Source organism: Pteropus vampyrus, unplaced genomic scaffold (assembly GCF_000151845.1).
Source record: "Pteropus vampyrus isolate Shadow unplaced genomic scaffold, Pvam_2.0 Scaffold504, whole genome shotgun sequence".
Classification (NCBI taxonomy): Eukaryota; Metazoa; Chordata; class Mammalia; order Chiroptera; family Pteropodidae; genus Pteropus; species Pteropus vampyrus.
This window is the reverse complement of record NW_011889285.1, coordinates 469,298-486,768: the sequence shown is the minus strand read 5'-3', so window position 1 is coordinate 486,768 and position 17,471 is coordinate 469,298. Positions and strand designations below refer to the sequence as shown.

The following is a 17,471-nucleotide window of genomic DNA, read 5'->3' as shown; positions in this document are numbered from 1 at the left end:
ATACCCAGTGCCATGGGGGTAAAGAAATGGAGAGATCAAGACCAGCTGGGTGGTTATGAGGAGTCTTGTGTTTTTAGATGTTGGGCCTTTACCTTGGCCTGGATACAAGGCAACATGTCAACAGGCACCTGAAGGTTTATGGTTTTAGGGAGAAAGAGAGGAGTTTATATACTTAGAATCACACGCGACACAGACCTGAGGAACACAAATTCCAATGTGGCATCTGCCAGTCTTGGGAGAGAAATTTCAATATATTAGGGAGGTTATATAGTGGAGAGAAAAAGTGTGTCCTGTTTCAAACACACTGAATGCTATTAAGTGTTGAATTGTGTCCCCAGAAAAGATGTTGAAGTCCTAACCTCCAGTGTGTGTGAGTGTGACCTTACTTGGAAATGGTGTCTTTGCAGATGATCACATTAAAATGAAGTCATTAAGGTGGGCCTTAATCCAGCAAGAGAAAATATGTACACAGAGAGATGTGCACATGTGGAGAATGCCACATGAAGGGAAAAGCAGATATCAGAGTGATGCAACTATACACCAAGGAACGTTAATGATTGCTAGCCAACTATCAGAAGCCAGTGGAGGGGTGTGGAACAGACCCTTTCCTCAGTCCTGAGAGGAATCCACTGTCAACACTACAGGTGTCATATTTCTATCCTCCAGAACTGTGAGAATACAAATTGTAATTAAGCCATCTAGTTTGTGGTACGTTTTTCATGGCAGCCCTAGAAAATTAACACAAGTGCTTACTTTTGCTTTATTCGTTCATTTTATTCTGTCATTGAAGAAGTATTACACCATTGAAAACTTCCCCACTTAAGACATAGACAACATGTATGCCGAGTGAAATAAGACAGAGAAAAACAAATACCATATGATTTCACTTATGTATAAAATCTAAAAAATAAAATAAATGGCCAAAGAAAACAGAAACAAACTCATAAATACAGAGAACATTTCAATGGTGCCAGATGGAGGAGGGGGATTGGAGGACTGGTGAAAAAGAAGAAGGGATTAAGAAGTGCCAACTGGTAGTTACAAACTAGTCATGGGGGTGTAAAGTGTGTAGCATTAGGAATATAGTAAAAATATTGTAATAATTATATAAGGTGGGTGGGTACTAGACTTATCCAGGTGATCACTTCTTAAGTTATATAAATGTCTAATCATTATGTTATGTACCTGAAACTTGCAGGAAGCGACACCCGACGGAGGAATTTGGACACTCAGACAATTTTGTTAGAGGGGTTAACAACTCCATGCATGAGCTCGGTCTGGTTGGATTTATTACAGTTTAATATACTTTTGCAGTGTCCATGCAAAAGTGTGCCTCTTTTTTCAGGATGGGGAGGGGGAGCTTCGGGTGGGGGGTGCTGCAAGGGGGAGGAATTTTCAGACCACTGGTCTTACAGGTAGTTTTGTGGAAACCGCGACCTTGGCATTACCAGCACCATTATAGGATTCTCAAACAGAGACAGACGGACATTGAGGTTATAAGTAGGAAGCAACACTTATTAATGCCAGTGGATTCCTATCCAAAGGCTGAGCTCTAATTGTAACATAACAAGCAGTTTTTACAGTCTTGTTATTCCTACTAGCTACAGAGATAAGAACATTAGTTGGATAGCAAGTTGTGAATCAACAGATGTGAGCTGGAGAGCCCTGGAGGCAGAGACAGGGCAGTCAGGAATGGATCTTAACTGGCTGAGTTGTTCATTTCTGCAAGCCTTTTCCTTTGCATTTTTTTCAGATGCTTCTTATCCTCTCTCAAAACTAATGTTATATTGTATGTCAATTGAAATTAAAAAGTAAAAAATATATATTTTGAAAAAGAAAAACAAACAAACAAAACAATACAGAATAGGAAGACAACGAGGTAACTCAGCCTGGAGAAAGAATGGTCCCTCCAAGAAACAAACAACACTTTGCTTTTTAAAATCTTCCTTTTTTAAAGGTCACTCTTCCCCAGACTCAATCCCACCTCTTCCACCACCTCTTCAGCTACGCCTAGAAGCTGGCTCTTTTTGTTACTTCGGAGCAGTTTCATAACCACAAATTAACCTCACCTAGACACATTCAGTCTATTCTCCCAAAGCTTCTTACCCTTTGCCCTTGGAAATTGCCCCACACACCTTCACACACCTTCAGGCGAAGTATAGGAATCTGGACTCTGTGGAAAAAATAAGACTTGGGTCTGCTCGAGATTCACTTACCAAGCCAGAGACCAGCTCTCCAAAGAGGAGTTCTGCCACAGGAAATGAGTGAGAAACGAAACCCAAATTTTTAGGGGCAGAAATGAAACAAAGAAAGCAGAACCAAAACGTAGTAACAATAACAAAGGGAGGCCACTGGGTAGGACACGGAGGGAGGGGAATTCTTCAGTATATTTTGGGGTGGGCACCAGCCCACACTCAATCACTGTGTTTTTATTCCTAACTCAGTTTCTTCCAGCAAGAATATTTGAATAAGAACAATGTGAATTTCAATGATACAATCTACAGCTTTCCTGAAAACTCAGAATTTCGGTTCAATTCTATAATCCTTAATTAAGCTTATCCTATATTCAGGTCCTCAGCAAGTTACTAGAGATAACATAATTATCCAAAAAGTATGGGTACTTGCCCTTTGTAATGCAGACTGTGATGGGGAAGATAATCAGTGATAAAGATCTGTGAATTTGAACTGATACTTCGAGTATTGGTAGTTATTATTGTGAATGGTAAATTTTTTAAAAAAGATTTTTCAAAGTGAGCCTATTGAGAAAATTTTTCCACGTCATTGAATTGAATCTTACAGTTTCACCAGGTAATTATCAGTTTTTGTTCCTTATCTAGGCAGTCTAGAAGGGGAAGGCTGCCAGAGATAATGTACAGCTGTTTCAGTGCCCTATTATCAGCAAGCAAGAGGCAGGAAGAACACGGAGGTTAATAGATGGTGTCATTCAAGTGTAGCCTGGTTTTTCTCTGAATAACATTCACACCTCCATCATTGTCTGCTTTTCCCCTCCTCCTTCGGAAAACGTCTGGACCTTTGTACACCATCAATCAAAAGCAGAACTGAAACATTTTCGATTTCCTGTTATCTCTCTTGTTTTTCTTCTGACTACATGGGTCTGAAATCGCAGCTACAGGGTGGTGAGAGCTCCAAAACAAGAGTCCCTGACAGACAAGACCGCAGAGCTCTGCGGTCTTCACACATGGACTGATATGAGGCATATAGGGCGATTGAGAAGTCCATGTTTTTCAAATTAAAGCACAGACATTTTGGTATTGTTTGTAACCCACAGGAGTTTGGCTTAAACTCTTTTTGATTCATTTCTATTTATGAGGCAGGGACTGAAAATTATATAGGCATAATTGCTGAGCCATATTGACAGTTTAAGTTTTTTGGGTATGAAGTGAGTTCTGATGACGAATAAACTAATGAAGCTCTTCAAGTGCAATGAGAATCATGCAAATTTTGCACAAATTGCACTCTGAGAGCTGGCATGTTTTCCAACTATCATCTTTGTTGTCATATAACACTATCATTAAGCATCCTTCTTTATCCAGCCCTGTACCCAACAATAGTTTTATGAAAGCAAGAAGTGACTTTTTCTATATTGTTCCTTTTTGTCTCAGATCTGTTACAAAGTACTGTGGATAGGAAGAGATATTTAAATAGGAAATCATGCAGTTATATAGCTATAGATGTAATGTTCATTACATTGGACATACTGATGATGACAATCATAATTCTGTTCAATTGGTGTTGTTGCAATCAACATAATTGCTGTGGTCATAATAAAATTCTAGTTTTAGCATTTACAACTCCTTTGACAAATTTTAACCAAGAAATTTTCATGTATTTTGTTTTGTTACTAAGATATCCTCAGATATTTGCTTCAGTGCCTGTTATCTGTACCACCACACTTTAACTGCATTACTTCCTGTGCCCTGTGTGTGCTTTTTTTTTTTCAGATCAGAAACAGTAAAAATAATCATAAGTCCAAAGTGGGAGATCTTTCATTAGGTTCCTCTTTAACAGTAGAAGTAGGGACTAAAGAACACAGAGCCCTGAGGAGAACGTATTATTCCTTGGGTTTTTGTAATATAATATCCTGGAATGTGGACCATAGCAATGTGGTGAGCTCTGGTGATGGACTTTGGGTGATGGGAGGAGTGTGGTTCATTCGAGTTTCCTACTGGGCAACACTTTCTGGTAACCTGAGGAGCTCTGATATCCTCAGTTTCTCTCCACCTTAAATCCAATGTCTCAGAAGAGGGTCCCAAGACACCACCAGCACTACTCCCCTTGCCCTCCAATCCACTCTTGGGCTTCCGATGCCTTCTTACATTTCCAGATTATTTTTCCCTGCCACAGGATAATGAAACACAGCCAATTTTATTCAAATACTCCAAAATTTATACTCAATGTCTTAAAAATGTATGTCACCCTTTAATGGTTTTATTATTTCGTCTTTCTTTATAGCTTTTTTTTTTTTCCATCTTTTCTTTACAGTTCTTTAGCAAAAACTAGAGTATTGAGTTGCCCAGTTAAGGAGCCTCTGACCTACAATTCTGATTAAGTTTCTTCTCAATCTTCATGGCCAACATCTGGCTTTTAAATGAAAGGCTTTTGGTATTTTTAATCATTTGCTGATAGGGTGAGACTGCCTTGTTATCATAACCATATGATCTAATTTAGAATCAATCTTGGCATCCAGTTGTGCATTTTTAACCAAATTTACAATCCACCTTTCAGCTTCTAATGGAGTCATGTTCAGTTTATCTGCCAACATGTTAATACTAATACACTGGTGGATGTGACAAAGTCTCAGATATGAAGAGATAGGCACTTTCAATGAAATCCTCAAGAAAAGCCACAAGAAAAAGTCATTCACAATCACAGATGCACATCCTTCAGCTTTTTCTGAGCCCCATCAAAGTCAAGGTTAACATATCAGTATTCACATCCTTTGGGGTCAATGAGAAAAACAGACCAGTGAATGAGTCATGTTTGCTGCTGAAAAGACCATATTAACTTATAAGGTCTTCCATGGCTACATCTCAATTCTGCATTAAAATATCAGAGGCCAATTTTCCCCAGAGTGAACTCAAAGCATTTCTCTCCATTGCTGAAAACAACACTCTAAAGAAGCAGATATTCTGCTGCTCCAAAGTAATTTCCACGTTCATATTAGAATTTTGCATAGCTGTAGAGTGTATCTAAGTATTCTTGCCTAAAACCATGCTTGTCTGCCAGGTAGTCAAACAGCATCTGAACATCCCTAGTTGACTACATTCGCTTTGTAGTTTCTGGATCTTCAAACATCTACACAATTGGTTCTATTTCTGCCTGAAGCTGTTTCAGCTGTTCAACAACTGTGGCTCTTTTTTCTCTCAAAGCATAAGAAATAGTATCAGAACAAAGGTTTTGGTATATAACCATAGCAAAGTCTACGATGTGGGAATCTAAGAAGATCCAATTTCTCTTGTAATAAGTCCTTCTCCTTCGTGGACAGAAACACAAGCAACGGCAAGACTAAATGCAAATCCAAAAACTGTTCAAAGCGGTCTGCCATCTTATCAAGGAAAATGCCTAGATGAATTTTTTACTATCTTTCCAGACAAGCTCAAAACATCAGATCCTATTTGTAGCTGCAATTTTCAAATTATAGATTGGTTCAAGGCTTTACAGCCCAGAGCTGTCCTAGCTAAACATGCTCAGAAATGTATATTATATACTGCATTTCATTTTTGGAAGAGCCAGCTTTTATGCCCTCTGTCGCCAAAAGCACTGCACCTCATGCAAACATCTCTCACAGAGTCTGGAGAGAACCCATTTAGTTCTCTGGGGCCCAGAATGTAGGTTCAGATTACAGAATCGAAGGGAGGCAAGAGTAAAAGAATGAATATCGGATTGTGGAAGGAACAAATCCTAGCCCGTCCCTGTGAACTTCTTATAAACACACTCACACTCACTGAGCCCTTTACTCCACTCCAATTGTCAACAAGATTTATAGATTAAAAATAGAATATACCAAAATCACTCTACTGTGTATCTCTGCATTAACCGCCATACTCAGAATAATCCTCTTCTTTCTAAACAGTGAGTAGGAAAAATGGAACAAACATTTGGAACATCTGGTTTTATCTCATGACATAAAATACGACCCTAAAAACCAGTAAATCCACTTAAAAAGTTTTCTCAAGAGCAATGATCTGTTTGTATTTTTAGAGGAGTGGACATGGGATCCCACCAAGCCCCTGAACACCCACTACAAGAAAAACTCCCTTCTCTCTCAATGGAGGAGAACAAACATTTTTTCATCACTGAGATCTTCTCACTGGAGTGAGGCAAACAAGGAGAAAATAACTGAAAACAAAAATATGTCTGTGAGTGTATCTGTGTGTGTGTGTGTGTGTGTGTGTGTGTGTGTGTGTGTGTGTAAGCAGAACTGAAGTATTCTTGACAGTGGTATCAAGGACCTGAACAATATTGTACATTCAAGTCTTTTTCTAGTAACTAGGCACTGCATCCTGACTTGGAACGCTGGCATTCCAGTAACAGAAGAGACATGAATGTCCCTGGAGAGACATGTCAATAATTCAACAGTACAGATTATTTTTAAAGATTCAAAGTGTCAGTCATCATAGCAGTGGGGACAAGAAGGCAGAGGTCAAAGGGAAGATTTAGAGAATGATTTCCACCGATTTCCATGGATGAGTGCTAAGGTATAACTGTGTGCATACACACAAAGAGAGACACTAGAAATATTGACCTTGGAATCCGTTGTCTTATGAAAATTCATCCAAAGATGGGGCAGTTGGGAACTCTTGGAAGCAAGGAGAGTCGAAAGCAGATAATAATTAACCGAACAGCACACTTTTTATCCCTAGCTCTGAACTTGATTGGAGAATTAGGAATAAAAATGCAAAAAGACTGGGGATTCCCACCAAGCCCTGAATGAGCATGCATTGCAGAAATAATGCCCCTCCTATCTCATGGGAAGATGAGACTTTTTCTCTTTGTTCCTGGGAACTCTTGGCTCACTGCAAAGGTAAGGCTGACCTGGGCAACAAAACACTTACCTACACCATTGTTAAGAAATCCCACAGTTGTGCTTCTGACTCTTACTACATCCTGGTGAATAATAACCTTTTAATGCTGGGCAAACAGAGATAATATTTAAATTCCATTTCAAGAAAATAGAATTACTGCAGTAAAATGAAAAACAAACAAACAAACAAACAAACAAACTAGGCACGTGTACAGAAAAATTTATTTTACAATTAACTAAAATGTAAAGAAAACTAATTCTTTCATCAGTTATTATATTTCTTAAAACAAAGCAAGAGTAATAATGTTGAAAGTAAACAAATATGTATTCTTAAAATCATTTATTGTAGTCACAGTGAGAAAGAACCAAAAAATAAATAGACAGCATATTAGATTACTGCTTATGTGCAAGAAATCACAGAAATTATTAAAAACATTCTGTTGTGTAATTTTCATACTACTACATCTGGCAAATTTCAGTTTTTTAAACAAATGAGAAACTGAATTGCGTAGACTTGCATTTACTTGATTAAGGCCAATATGTAGCAACACCAGAATTACAATAAAATTCATGCACACACTCATCTATCACTGGCAGAGCTGCAGTAGCCTTGACTAGCAGCACGCGGTACCTGATATTTGAAAAACGACACTTCAGTAAATTGACCCTAGTGCTCCCGAGAACAGAAAAACCTCTTTCGCGAGACACTGACAGAGCTTCTATTTTTGGTAACTAGTAGAGCAAATATTTATTATTAAGTTGTGACACTTAGATGTTTCATACTTAATGACATTTATCTTCTCACCATGATCCTCACAAGACTGCAGTTTTTATACCAGGATTATTTTAAGAAAATAAAGTCAGCATTCGAGTGTTATTCAGGGTTACACTGTAGATATTTGGAGAGACAAGACTTGAACTCAGACACTGTGGACACAAAGCTTCCACTTAGTACATACTATTTTTTATGAAATTTTCTCCTTCACTCCTTGATGAATAAGGATCATCATGGGTAAACAGACACTTCCCTGACGACAAATTTTGTAGTGAATGATTCCTATACAAGGTCTTCAATAATATACAAAACTAGTTGAAAAGCTTTCCTTCATCCTTTCAGTCAGTGACAGAGGACATGAGATTGTAAAAATTGGGGAGAGATGATTCTTTAATACTGGTCTTTCATTTTAAAGCATTAGTCACTTTCCCTGGGAGTGCGAAAAAGGATGAATTAAGATTCTCTACTAATGCAAACAGGATATTAGGAAAAATATGACAAAGGCAAATTGTATACCTTGTTGATAAATGAAGGACATTCAAATGAAATAAAGGAGGGCAGCAAAGAGAATATGGTTAGAATGGTGCAGATAACCTAGTGTATTAGATGCACCCAAGGTCAGAGGCACACACAGAAGTGGGTGAGGGTGTAAGAGGTTAAGAGTTTGGAGAACACAGTGTCATGGGGGCAGCACATTTCATTGGATTGAAATATGGAAAAATTTCCTGGGAAAAGGAACACGAAGAGAATTTGTAAATGAGAAACCCATGGTTTGTGACATTGAAAAATGAGACAGTGCCAGCATTATGGTCTATGAAAACCCCAACACGACAGGGAGGAATACTCAGGGAAAGGGTTATTATCAAGGGATTGGGGGAGGAAGAGTCCTCAAAAGCATTATATTCCAACTGATTCTGTAACCCTATAACCCAGTAACCATATTTAGGTTGATATCTCGAGAAATCATGCTGATAACTCTTACTTTGTCTAATAAAACCCATAAGTTTGGAGAGAGCAGATTTTTTACCATATACTCCCAGGATCCAGTCACTTTTCATTGATACATCTACCTCCCAGTAATGTTTTCCTGATGTGATAATAGGTGATCCCAGGACACTATAGTCATTACAATTGTCATTCCAGTATGGATCTTTTTTTTTACAAACTAACACTTGTCTCCGATCAGCAGAAATAGCAATATCTGGATTATTCTCAGGAATATCCAGGATCACGTGAACTGTAGAAAAATCACAGGGTTGGGTAAGGGATATGATGTAGCTTTATTTGTGACACTGTGGAGTTATCTTCAGAATAAAATGAGTGGAGAATGGGAAGAACTTAGTTCTGTTCTTGGGGATAGGTATAACACTGCAGAAACATAATATGTATGTGTGTGCTGGGAAGGAAAACATGGGTTTTAAGATATGAGAACTAGTATAAAATGCAAAATTCAGAAAGATAAGAACAGGGTGGCTTTATAATGATTACTCCTTACCCCAGTAGCGCCGCACATCTGTCAGCTCTGAAATGATAAAAATCCATATTATTAAATATAAGCAGAGGAGTCAGTACTAAAATCTATTTCTTCTCCAGATCAGGGGAAGGATTGGTGACTGTGTTAGGTAGTAGATGGAGGAATGAGAGGTGAACCAGAAACCTTGCTACTCTCTATTAAATACAACCATGATATTAGCACATTATATCCATCTTCCTTTGTCTCCTCTATCCACACCTAGAAACTATGCCTCCTCTCCATTTAACCCCCACCATCACAAGAATCCCATAGCCATCCTCTTGCTCTAGCATTCCTCACCATTAAACATTTGCAGCATCCCTCTCAAATCAGGAACTTGGAACATTCTTCTTTGTTTCTTGGGAATAGTTTTTGGCTTCTTCAGTGTGAAGGTCTTACTCCTAGGGATGACACAAATTGACACACACACACTCCTGACACTTTGTCCATTTAAAAGCACTGACTTCCTGTCTATTCACCTCACCGAAGCACTTGAACTCTCTTTCTTGGAGACACTGAGAAATGAGAAAATGATCCCTGACCTTGGAGCCAAAAGAAATATGCTCAGGTTTATCTTCCAAGTCACCCCCTGCATGACCTGGGGAAGGCCTTGAACTCTCAGAAGCACATGTTATTCCTTCCAAAATGAAATAACTAACCTCTTCCTTTCTACCTGATATAAATCATATGAAATTATAGGAAATAAAAATTTTTAAATGCAAAACTTTGGTTCCTCAAAACAAATTAATATGGGGAAAAGTCACTGTGTGGATGTGGGTTCATAAGGATAAGACATGAAATTGAGGTTGCAGGACCTGGTTCATGGTTGTTTGAGACATAACAAGTGTAGGTATACTGTCTAAAGAGGACCAAGACCTTTTAAATCTGCTCTCCAGTAGGGAGGCCCTCAGAATAACATCTGAGATTTTAACACTTGGATAAGAAGACATTTCAAAACCGTACTAATAGTGGTTTGAATTTCATGTGTTTGAAGAGCTTGATTCGGCTAAGTAAGAGTGAATATTTAGACACAAAGATGTTGCTCTTCCATTCTGGCTTCAAAGTATGTGATCAAGATGGATCAATTATTTGCACCAGGGGCAAAATATTACTTGTGATTCAAGACCGTTTGGGGGCAAATAAAGAGAAATATATAGCAGGACCTGGTGTCTTCTATTCTCAGGGCACAATTTTAAATATAAAGGAGTAGTATGCAATTCTGGATTCTTGGCAGGTAAAGAAGACACAAGCTACACATGACACATAAAGCAGCTATGAAATACCAGAGAGAGATACAGGATTGCTGGGTAAATAAAATTTATGAAGGTACATGGGTCAGATACTGCAACACTTTATTCATAACTGCTACAGACCCAAGCTCTGCAATTTCTGCCTAACCAAGTTCCCTACTATAGAATCTGGTTCATTTGTAATAGTTATAGAACACTCAAATCATGATTTGTGAACAGAAATTTAAGGTATTATCCACAAATTTCCTGCCCTGTGAGATATCTTACTCTAATTAACCACCAGACAACTGTAATGGCTTTAAATCTCTTTTCACAGCAGAGAAGGACCATCTCTGGTCACCCAAACTTACCTTTCCATGATGCCATTCACATCCTAGGGAAAAAAGAAAAAAACATGAGTCAAGAAGAAATAGGCCCTCCGCACTTACAGAGCTTTATTCATCCCACCAACCTTGGTGGGATAGAGAATAGAGTTGTTCCAATGTGAGAGACAAAAAGTAAAGACCCAGACCAATCATTCCAGAAGACTCACATGAGGTTGTTGGGTTTCCTAAAAGATAGAAACAACTTTGACCCCTGTGGAAGCCTGAGGCTTCTAGTACCTATAGATAGGACATATTCATGACAAAAGCAGGAGGCCCATAATATTTTCCTCAAGTTCATAACATTCTTCATGAAATGATTAGTTAGTTTGTTCTTTTCTTCAATGTGAATATAAAGTGATGTACTATTACTTGTCAAGCATTATGTGAATATTTGGAGAATCAAAGATGAGTTAGTGTCGTGAGGGAAGTAAGTCTGAGGTAAAGGGGACACTAAAAACTAGGCCAACGACTGGGTCTACAAACACAAAAAATATTGTTTTACTCTTTGTAGGGCTTTTTTATTGTATGTGACAAAAAACAATTTAAACTAGATTAAGTACAGAAAAGGCATTTGGGGAACAGTTGAAACTTTCATCGAAGCTTAATTTTGAAGATCAAAGATTGTCATTAAGATTTTCTCTACGTCCTTCTCTAAATTCTTTTATTCTCTCTGTACTGAATCTCTTCGTATAAACTCCAGAAGAAAAGAGAATTTCTTTTCTCAGTTATATCAAAAATTTTTTTTGGCCTGCATTGAATCAGGCACCCATATTAAACACATCACTGTGTTGTTGCTAGAATATAAAGCAAGGCTGGAGGCAAGTTTCCAAATTTCACTGGAATCAAGTTACTGTTATTCTGAAGTAGACCATGATAGGATAAGATGTGTATTGTTATCAGAAGGAAAACTATCACAAATAATCTTAAAAAATACAGTAAGAGAATAGAAAAATTGAAAATTTTATACTAGCGACACTGTTTAACTCAAAAAAAGCTAGTGAACAATGAAAGAGAACAATGAAAATTTCAGGTGACCTAGAGAAGCAAATAACCAATAACAAATTAAATAGAGCTACATCAATAATTGCATTAAATGTTATTGTCTTAATCTACCAAGTATAAGGCAGAGATTGTTGGACTAGATAAAAAGCAAGAATCAATTATTGCCATTCACAAAAAACCATATTTTTGATTCAAAGACACAGATACAACAAAAGTAAAATGATAGATTTCTGGTCCAGATGGCAGAGAAGTTAAATACTGTGCTTGTCTCCTTCTATGACTACATCAAAATTAAAACTAAATTATAGAACAAGCACACTGAGAACCACCTGAACATTAGCTGAACAGAACTCTTATGACTAAAACTATAAAGGTGAAGCCACGATGAGACTGATAGGAGGAGTGGAAATGTGAAATAATCTGGTCCTATACCCAAGTGTGGTGGTTAAGAGTCAGGAGGAGGTACTTGCTGAGGAGCAAGGGCTCCGAGCCCCACACTAGGCACCCCATCCTGGACCACCAGTGCTGAGAAAAAAAATTCCTACAGCAGCTGGCTGTGAAAATCAGGAGGGACTCAGATTCGGTGAGATGGAGGGCTGCTGCGGATACAGGCATACTCTTAAAGGGCCCTAGCACAGAATCACTTACTCACAGACACTTACTCTAAGCTCCGGAGAAGCTTGCAAAAATGCCGGGGACATATGGGGAGGAACTGAATTGTCTGGCTTCAGGTTGAGGGTTGGAGGGGCAGCTCTCCCCGAGACTAAAGTGCCAGCAGGCTCCACTGTTCCTTTTGTGAGCCCTGGCTGACTTCAGTATGCTCTGTATCTATTGTAAGTGGTGCCCCAAGTCTGGCAGTGGTGGCAACTGGCCACAGTTTGCAACATAGCCTCTCCCAGGCATTTTTAAGCTCAGTATAGGCAGCAGTCAACCACAGATCAATTTGTAGCTCCTACCAGGTGGCCCTGGATAGGACACAAGCAGTGGCTGACCCTGGCCTGCACCAAAGCCCCTCTAAGAGGTCCCAGAACCAATACATCCAGTAGCCAGTTTCAGACAACATCAGAGCACCATTCAAGTAGTGCCACAATGACATACCCAAAGGGTGAACTAAATAGGCACCACATCAACGCTAAAGTGAATTCTGCTCTATGGAGTCAATACCTGCACAACAACTTGTTCACTGCAGTCATGGCCACTCCTCACAGCCAGTTAGCCTGAGGGTCAATTCCACCCACTGATGTGCCAACAGCAATCAAAGCTCAACTACAATAGGAGAGGCACACACAACCCACACTAGGAACACTCCTGGAGCACCGGGCTCAGGAAACCAGAAAGTGTACCACTGGGCCCCATAGAACATCTACTATATAAGGCCACTCTGCTAAGACTGGGAGATATGGAAGATCTACCTAATACATAGAAATAGACATGTCTGTTTCTCCAAAATAAGGAGGAAAAAAAAGTCCCAAATAAAAGAACAAAACAAAACACCAGATAAATAACTACTTTTCTTAATAGTTTGAACTCCAGATAGTTGCAGAGTATAAAATACTGGTCATAAAGATGCTCATTGAACTTAGGGGAAGAGTAGATGAACTCTGTGAGAACTTTAACAAAGAGAGAAAACATAAAAATGGAGATTGAAAATATAAAAAAGAACCAGTAAGAAATAAAGAATACAGTACCTGAAATGATAGATACCACAGAAAGAATCAACAGTAGATAAGAAGAAGCAGATGATCAAAGTAGCAATTTAGAAGATAAGGGAACAGAAAACACCCAATCAGAAAAGCAATAGTTTAAGGGATGTCTTGGGCAACATCAAGCATAACATTCGCATCATTGGGGTACCAGAGGATGATAGAGTGCAAAAGACTGAAAATCTATTTGAAAAAATAATGACTGAAAATTTCCCTAACCTGCCGAAGAAAATAGACATACAAGTTCAAGAAGTGCAGAGAGTACAAACAAGATGAACCCATAGAGGCCCACACCAAGATACTTCATAATTAAAAGGCCAAAGACAAAAAGAAACTCTTAAAAGTAGCAAAAGAAAAGCAATTAGTTACCTACAAGGGAGCTCCCATAAGACGGTCAGTTAATTTCTCAACAGAAAATTTGCAGGCCAGAGGGATTGGCATGAAATATTCAAAGTGATGGAAAGCAAGAACCTACAACCATGATAACTCTACCTAGCAAGCCTATCATTTAAAACTGAAGGAGACATAAAGAGCCTCTCAAATAAGCTAAAGGTGTCCCAAAAGAGCTAAACGTGTCTCTCACCACCAAACCAATACTACAAGAAACTTTAAAGAGAATTCTCTAAGAAGAAGAAAAACTAATCAAAAGTATAAATAACAAAATATCACACAAAAAAAATTCTCACTGACAAAGGCTAACACATAATAAAAGAACTGGATAAACCAACACTAAAGCTAGTACAAAGCTAAGAGGCAAAAGTAGCAAGATCATGTGTAATTACAACAGTAAGTTACGGAGACACACACAACCATATACATGCACACACAAAAGAAGTAAAAAATAATGACAAAAATATAAATGTGGAGGGGGTGAGTAAAAGCGATCGTGATTTTAGAATGTGTTTTACTTAAGCAATCAACTTAAAATAGACTGTTGTAAACATAGCTTGGTATATATGAAGCACATGGTAACCACCAATGAAAAAACTCCAAGAAATAAAGAAAGAGGAATCCAAATACAACACAACAGAGAGTCATCAACATACAAGGGAAGAAAGCAAGAGAATAAGGAACAGAGAACTACAAAAACAATCAGAAAACAATGAATAAAATAGCAGTAATTAAGTAACCACCTACCAATCAATAACAACTTTAAATGTAAATAAATTAAATGCTCCAATCACAAGATGAATGGATAAAGAAGTAGGACATACATACAATGAAATATTCCTCAGCCATAAAAAATAAAATTATACCAGTTTACGACAACATGGATGGACCTAGAAAGTATTATGTTAAGAAATAAGTAAGACAGAGCAAGACAAATACCATATTATTTCACTTACGTGTGAAATCTAAAAACAAAATAAACAAACAAATAAAGTAGAAACAAACTCAGAGACAGAGAACAATCTGATGATTGTCAGATGGGAGGAGGAGTTTGGAGGCTGTGTGAAATAGGTGAAGGGATTAAGAGGTACAAACTGCCAGTTATAAAATAGTCACGGGGATCTAAATTACAGCTCAGGAAATATAGTCAATAATATGGTAATAGCTACGTATGGTATCAGGAAGGTGCAAAACTTATCAGGGGAATCACTTTGTAAATTATATAAATGTCTAACCACTATATAATATTGAAAGTCAACTGTAACTGAAAAATATTTTTAAATTTTAAGTAAAATTTCAACTAATTTTACATGAGGATCATGAAGAGGTACCTATTAATGCTTAACATTAGGTCACAGATAACGGAGGCCTATAGAATATCACTGGACACAATGGACCTTCTTACCATGGTCAAATTTTTGCACTGCACTTGAAGAATGAATAAAAATGAGATTTCCCTTTTTGTTCATGCATTCAATTATTCCTAAAACCTCGGAGTTAGATGTAGGGAAGGGGTACTACAAGGCCAAAGAAACCTTAGTGTCACCACTCTAGAAAGAGCACAGTAACACAGCAGAGAAAGAAGACTTTCATTTTCCTCAAATCTCAGATGCTGGGGCTTTGTCCCAAGTCTTACCTGCAGCATCTCCATTGTTGACCCCTTTAACCGTCGTTCCAGATCTGAGATGAGAACTCTCACCAACTGGTTCTGCTGGACCAGCTCATTCTCAGCCTCTGCCAGGTAATGTAGAGCCTCTCCCTCCTCCTTCTTCAGCTTTTGCAGCTCCCTCTGCTCCTCACTGTCCAGGATACCTCTCAGTTGTTTAAAACCATCATGGACACTGTGTCTTTCATTTTGTATTTGATTCTTAAGGAATGAGAAAGAGAGAAAGGGACTCAGGCAATCAGGCAGAGACAAGGAGTCAGAAAAAGAAGTATTTGATGTGGAAATTCTTACAGGGAAGGGAGAAGGAAGCAGGGAAGCGATTCTTGGGGAAGCTGACTTTTCCTATTATTTTCTTTCCATCACATTGCAAAAGAATAGCCTCAACTGTGCATCATTAAGGCCAACCTTGAGCCAAGGTGGGACACCTGGGTGTGGCTCAGCTTTCACACAGTTGCCCGGGACAGTCCTGCTCCCCACCCCGACCCTCTGTCTCTGGCTAAACACCGAGGACAGAACCATGTGCCATTCCAATTGCCTTCCCCTGGAAGAGTTAGAAGCTTCAAATTTGGGCAGGAATGTTGCACAGAATTCGCTAGCCATCCTCACCATACATCCCTCCAAATGTCCATGTTCATTTGTGGCACGTTTATAATACAGTCCCCACTCATATCAGAGAAAGGATAAGAAGACGACCAATTATATGGCATTTGCACCCACCGACTATCAAGAACCCATCGACTGAAAGAGAAAAGGAGCTGCTTGTGAGGAATAACCAGCATCCTGAACTGATTTCTGTCAATTTTCCTTGGGATATGCCTCCTCCTACCTTCCAGGAAGTTCTCTGTTCTCTGATGTCAGCTTCTAACTTCTCAGCTTCCTGCTGCTCCTTCCTTAGCTTCTCCAGAGCTGCTTGGAGAGTCTCCTGCAAAAGAGGAATCACACTAAAATCTAGCTCTGGGTTTTTCAGCATCAGAATAGAGGGTAATGAAGAAATAATCAGGCTGATCTCTGAAGACAGAGTTTACAGAAACTGTAAGAACAATAATTGGAAGACTAATCTAAAGTGGCAAATGTGTTCTTTCAGACTAGCTGTTAAAAGGCACCATTCCCAAATCAAGAGAAGATGGATTCTTTTTGTTGTAGAAGAAGAAACCTGACCCTGTAGCAAAGCAATATAGTAGGTCACTATCTACCCAGTTCCCTAATTAATGCTCTTGATCAAGAGGTAAATGACAGCATGCGTGGGTACCACACATCCACATTAGCACAAAGTACGAAAACATCTTCTTCTGGTTAACAGCCCAGGCTTCTCCTTTTATAACTGAGTGGAATGCACAGACAGGGTCCTCAGGCCTTGGAAGGCGAGGTAGAAAAGTAATCACAGGCCTCAGGACTAAGTGTAAAGGTAATCACAGGCAAATGCAAAATAAAGATTTCCCATCAAGTATCATTTCTTGCCCTGTCTTTCCTCCATCTTGGTTCTTACCTGGTACTCCTGGGCAACCTCCTCCACCAGGAATGTGTGGTGACCACGATGCTTCTGAGACCGCTCGCAGAGCCAGCAAATAAACTTCCCATCCTCCTTACAGAAGAGCAGGAGTTTCTCTCCATGATGCACACAGAGATCTCTCTTCCGCTCCTCCTCTGGGCTCAACCTGACCTCCCTGAGCCTCTCTGCTATGTTGGCCAGATGTCGATTAGGCCGTAGGTTTCCAGGTTGGTAACTGACTCGGCACACCGGGCAGCTGCTCTCTCCTTGCCC

At 38.9% G+C, this 17,471-nt stretch overlaps 1 protein-coding gene and 1 pseudogene across 1 annotated transcript in view; both read right to left on the bottom strand.

Annotated features, from left to right (window-relative positions):
- Positions 1-3,884: 3,884 nt before the first annotated feature.
- On the bottom strand, positions 3,885-7,112 carry LOC111732910 (annotated as a pseudogene).
- A 258-nt stretch (positions 7,113-7,370) lies between these two features.
- LOC105307601 (tripartite motif-containing protein 34-like) overlaps positions 7,371-17,471 on the bottom strand; it is a 16,672-nt gene continuing 6,571 nt past the window's right edge. The window contains exons 2-8 of the mRNA XM_011383152.1: positions 17,196-17,471; positions 16,536-16,631; positions 15,680-15,910; positions 10,934-10,956; positions 9,634-9,734; positions 9,316-9,342; positions 7,371-9,057 (exon numbers count right to left, since the gene is read on the bottom strand). Coding sequence (XP_011381454.1) covers positions 8,477-9,057; positions 9,316-9,342; positions 9,634-9,734; positions 10,934-10,956; positions 15,680-15,910; positions 16,536-16,631; positions 17,196-17,471 — 1,335 coding nt within the window. The 3' untranslated portion in view covers positions 7,371-8,476. The remainder of the gene's footprint in view (positions 9,058-9,315; positions 9,343-9,633; positions 9,735-10,933; positions 10,957-15,679; positions 15,911-16,535; positions 16,632-17,195) is intronic.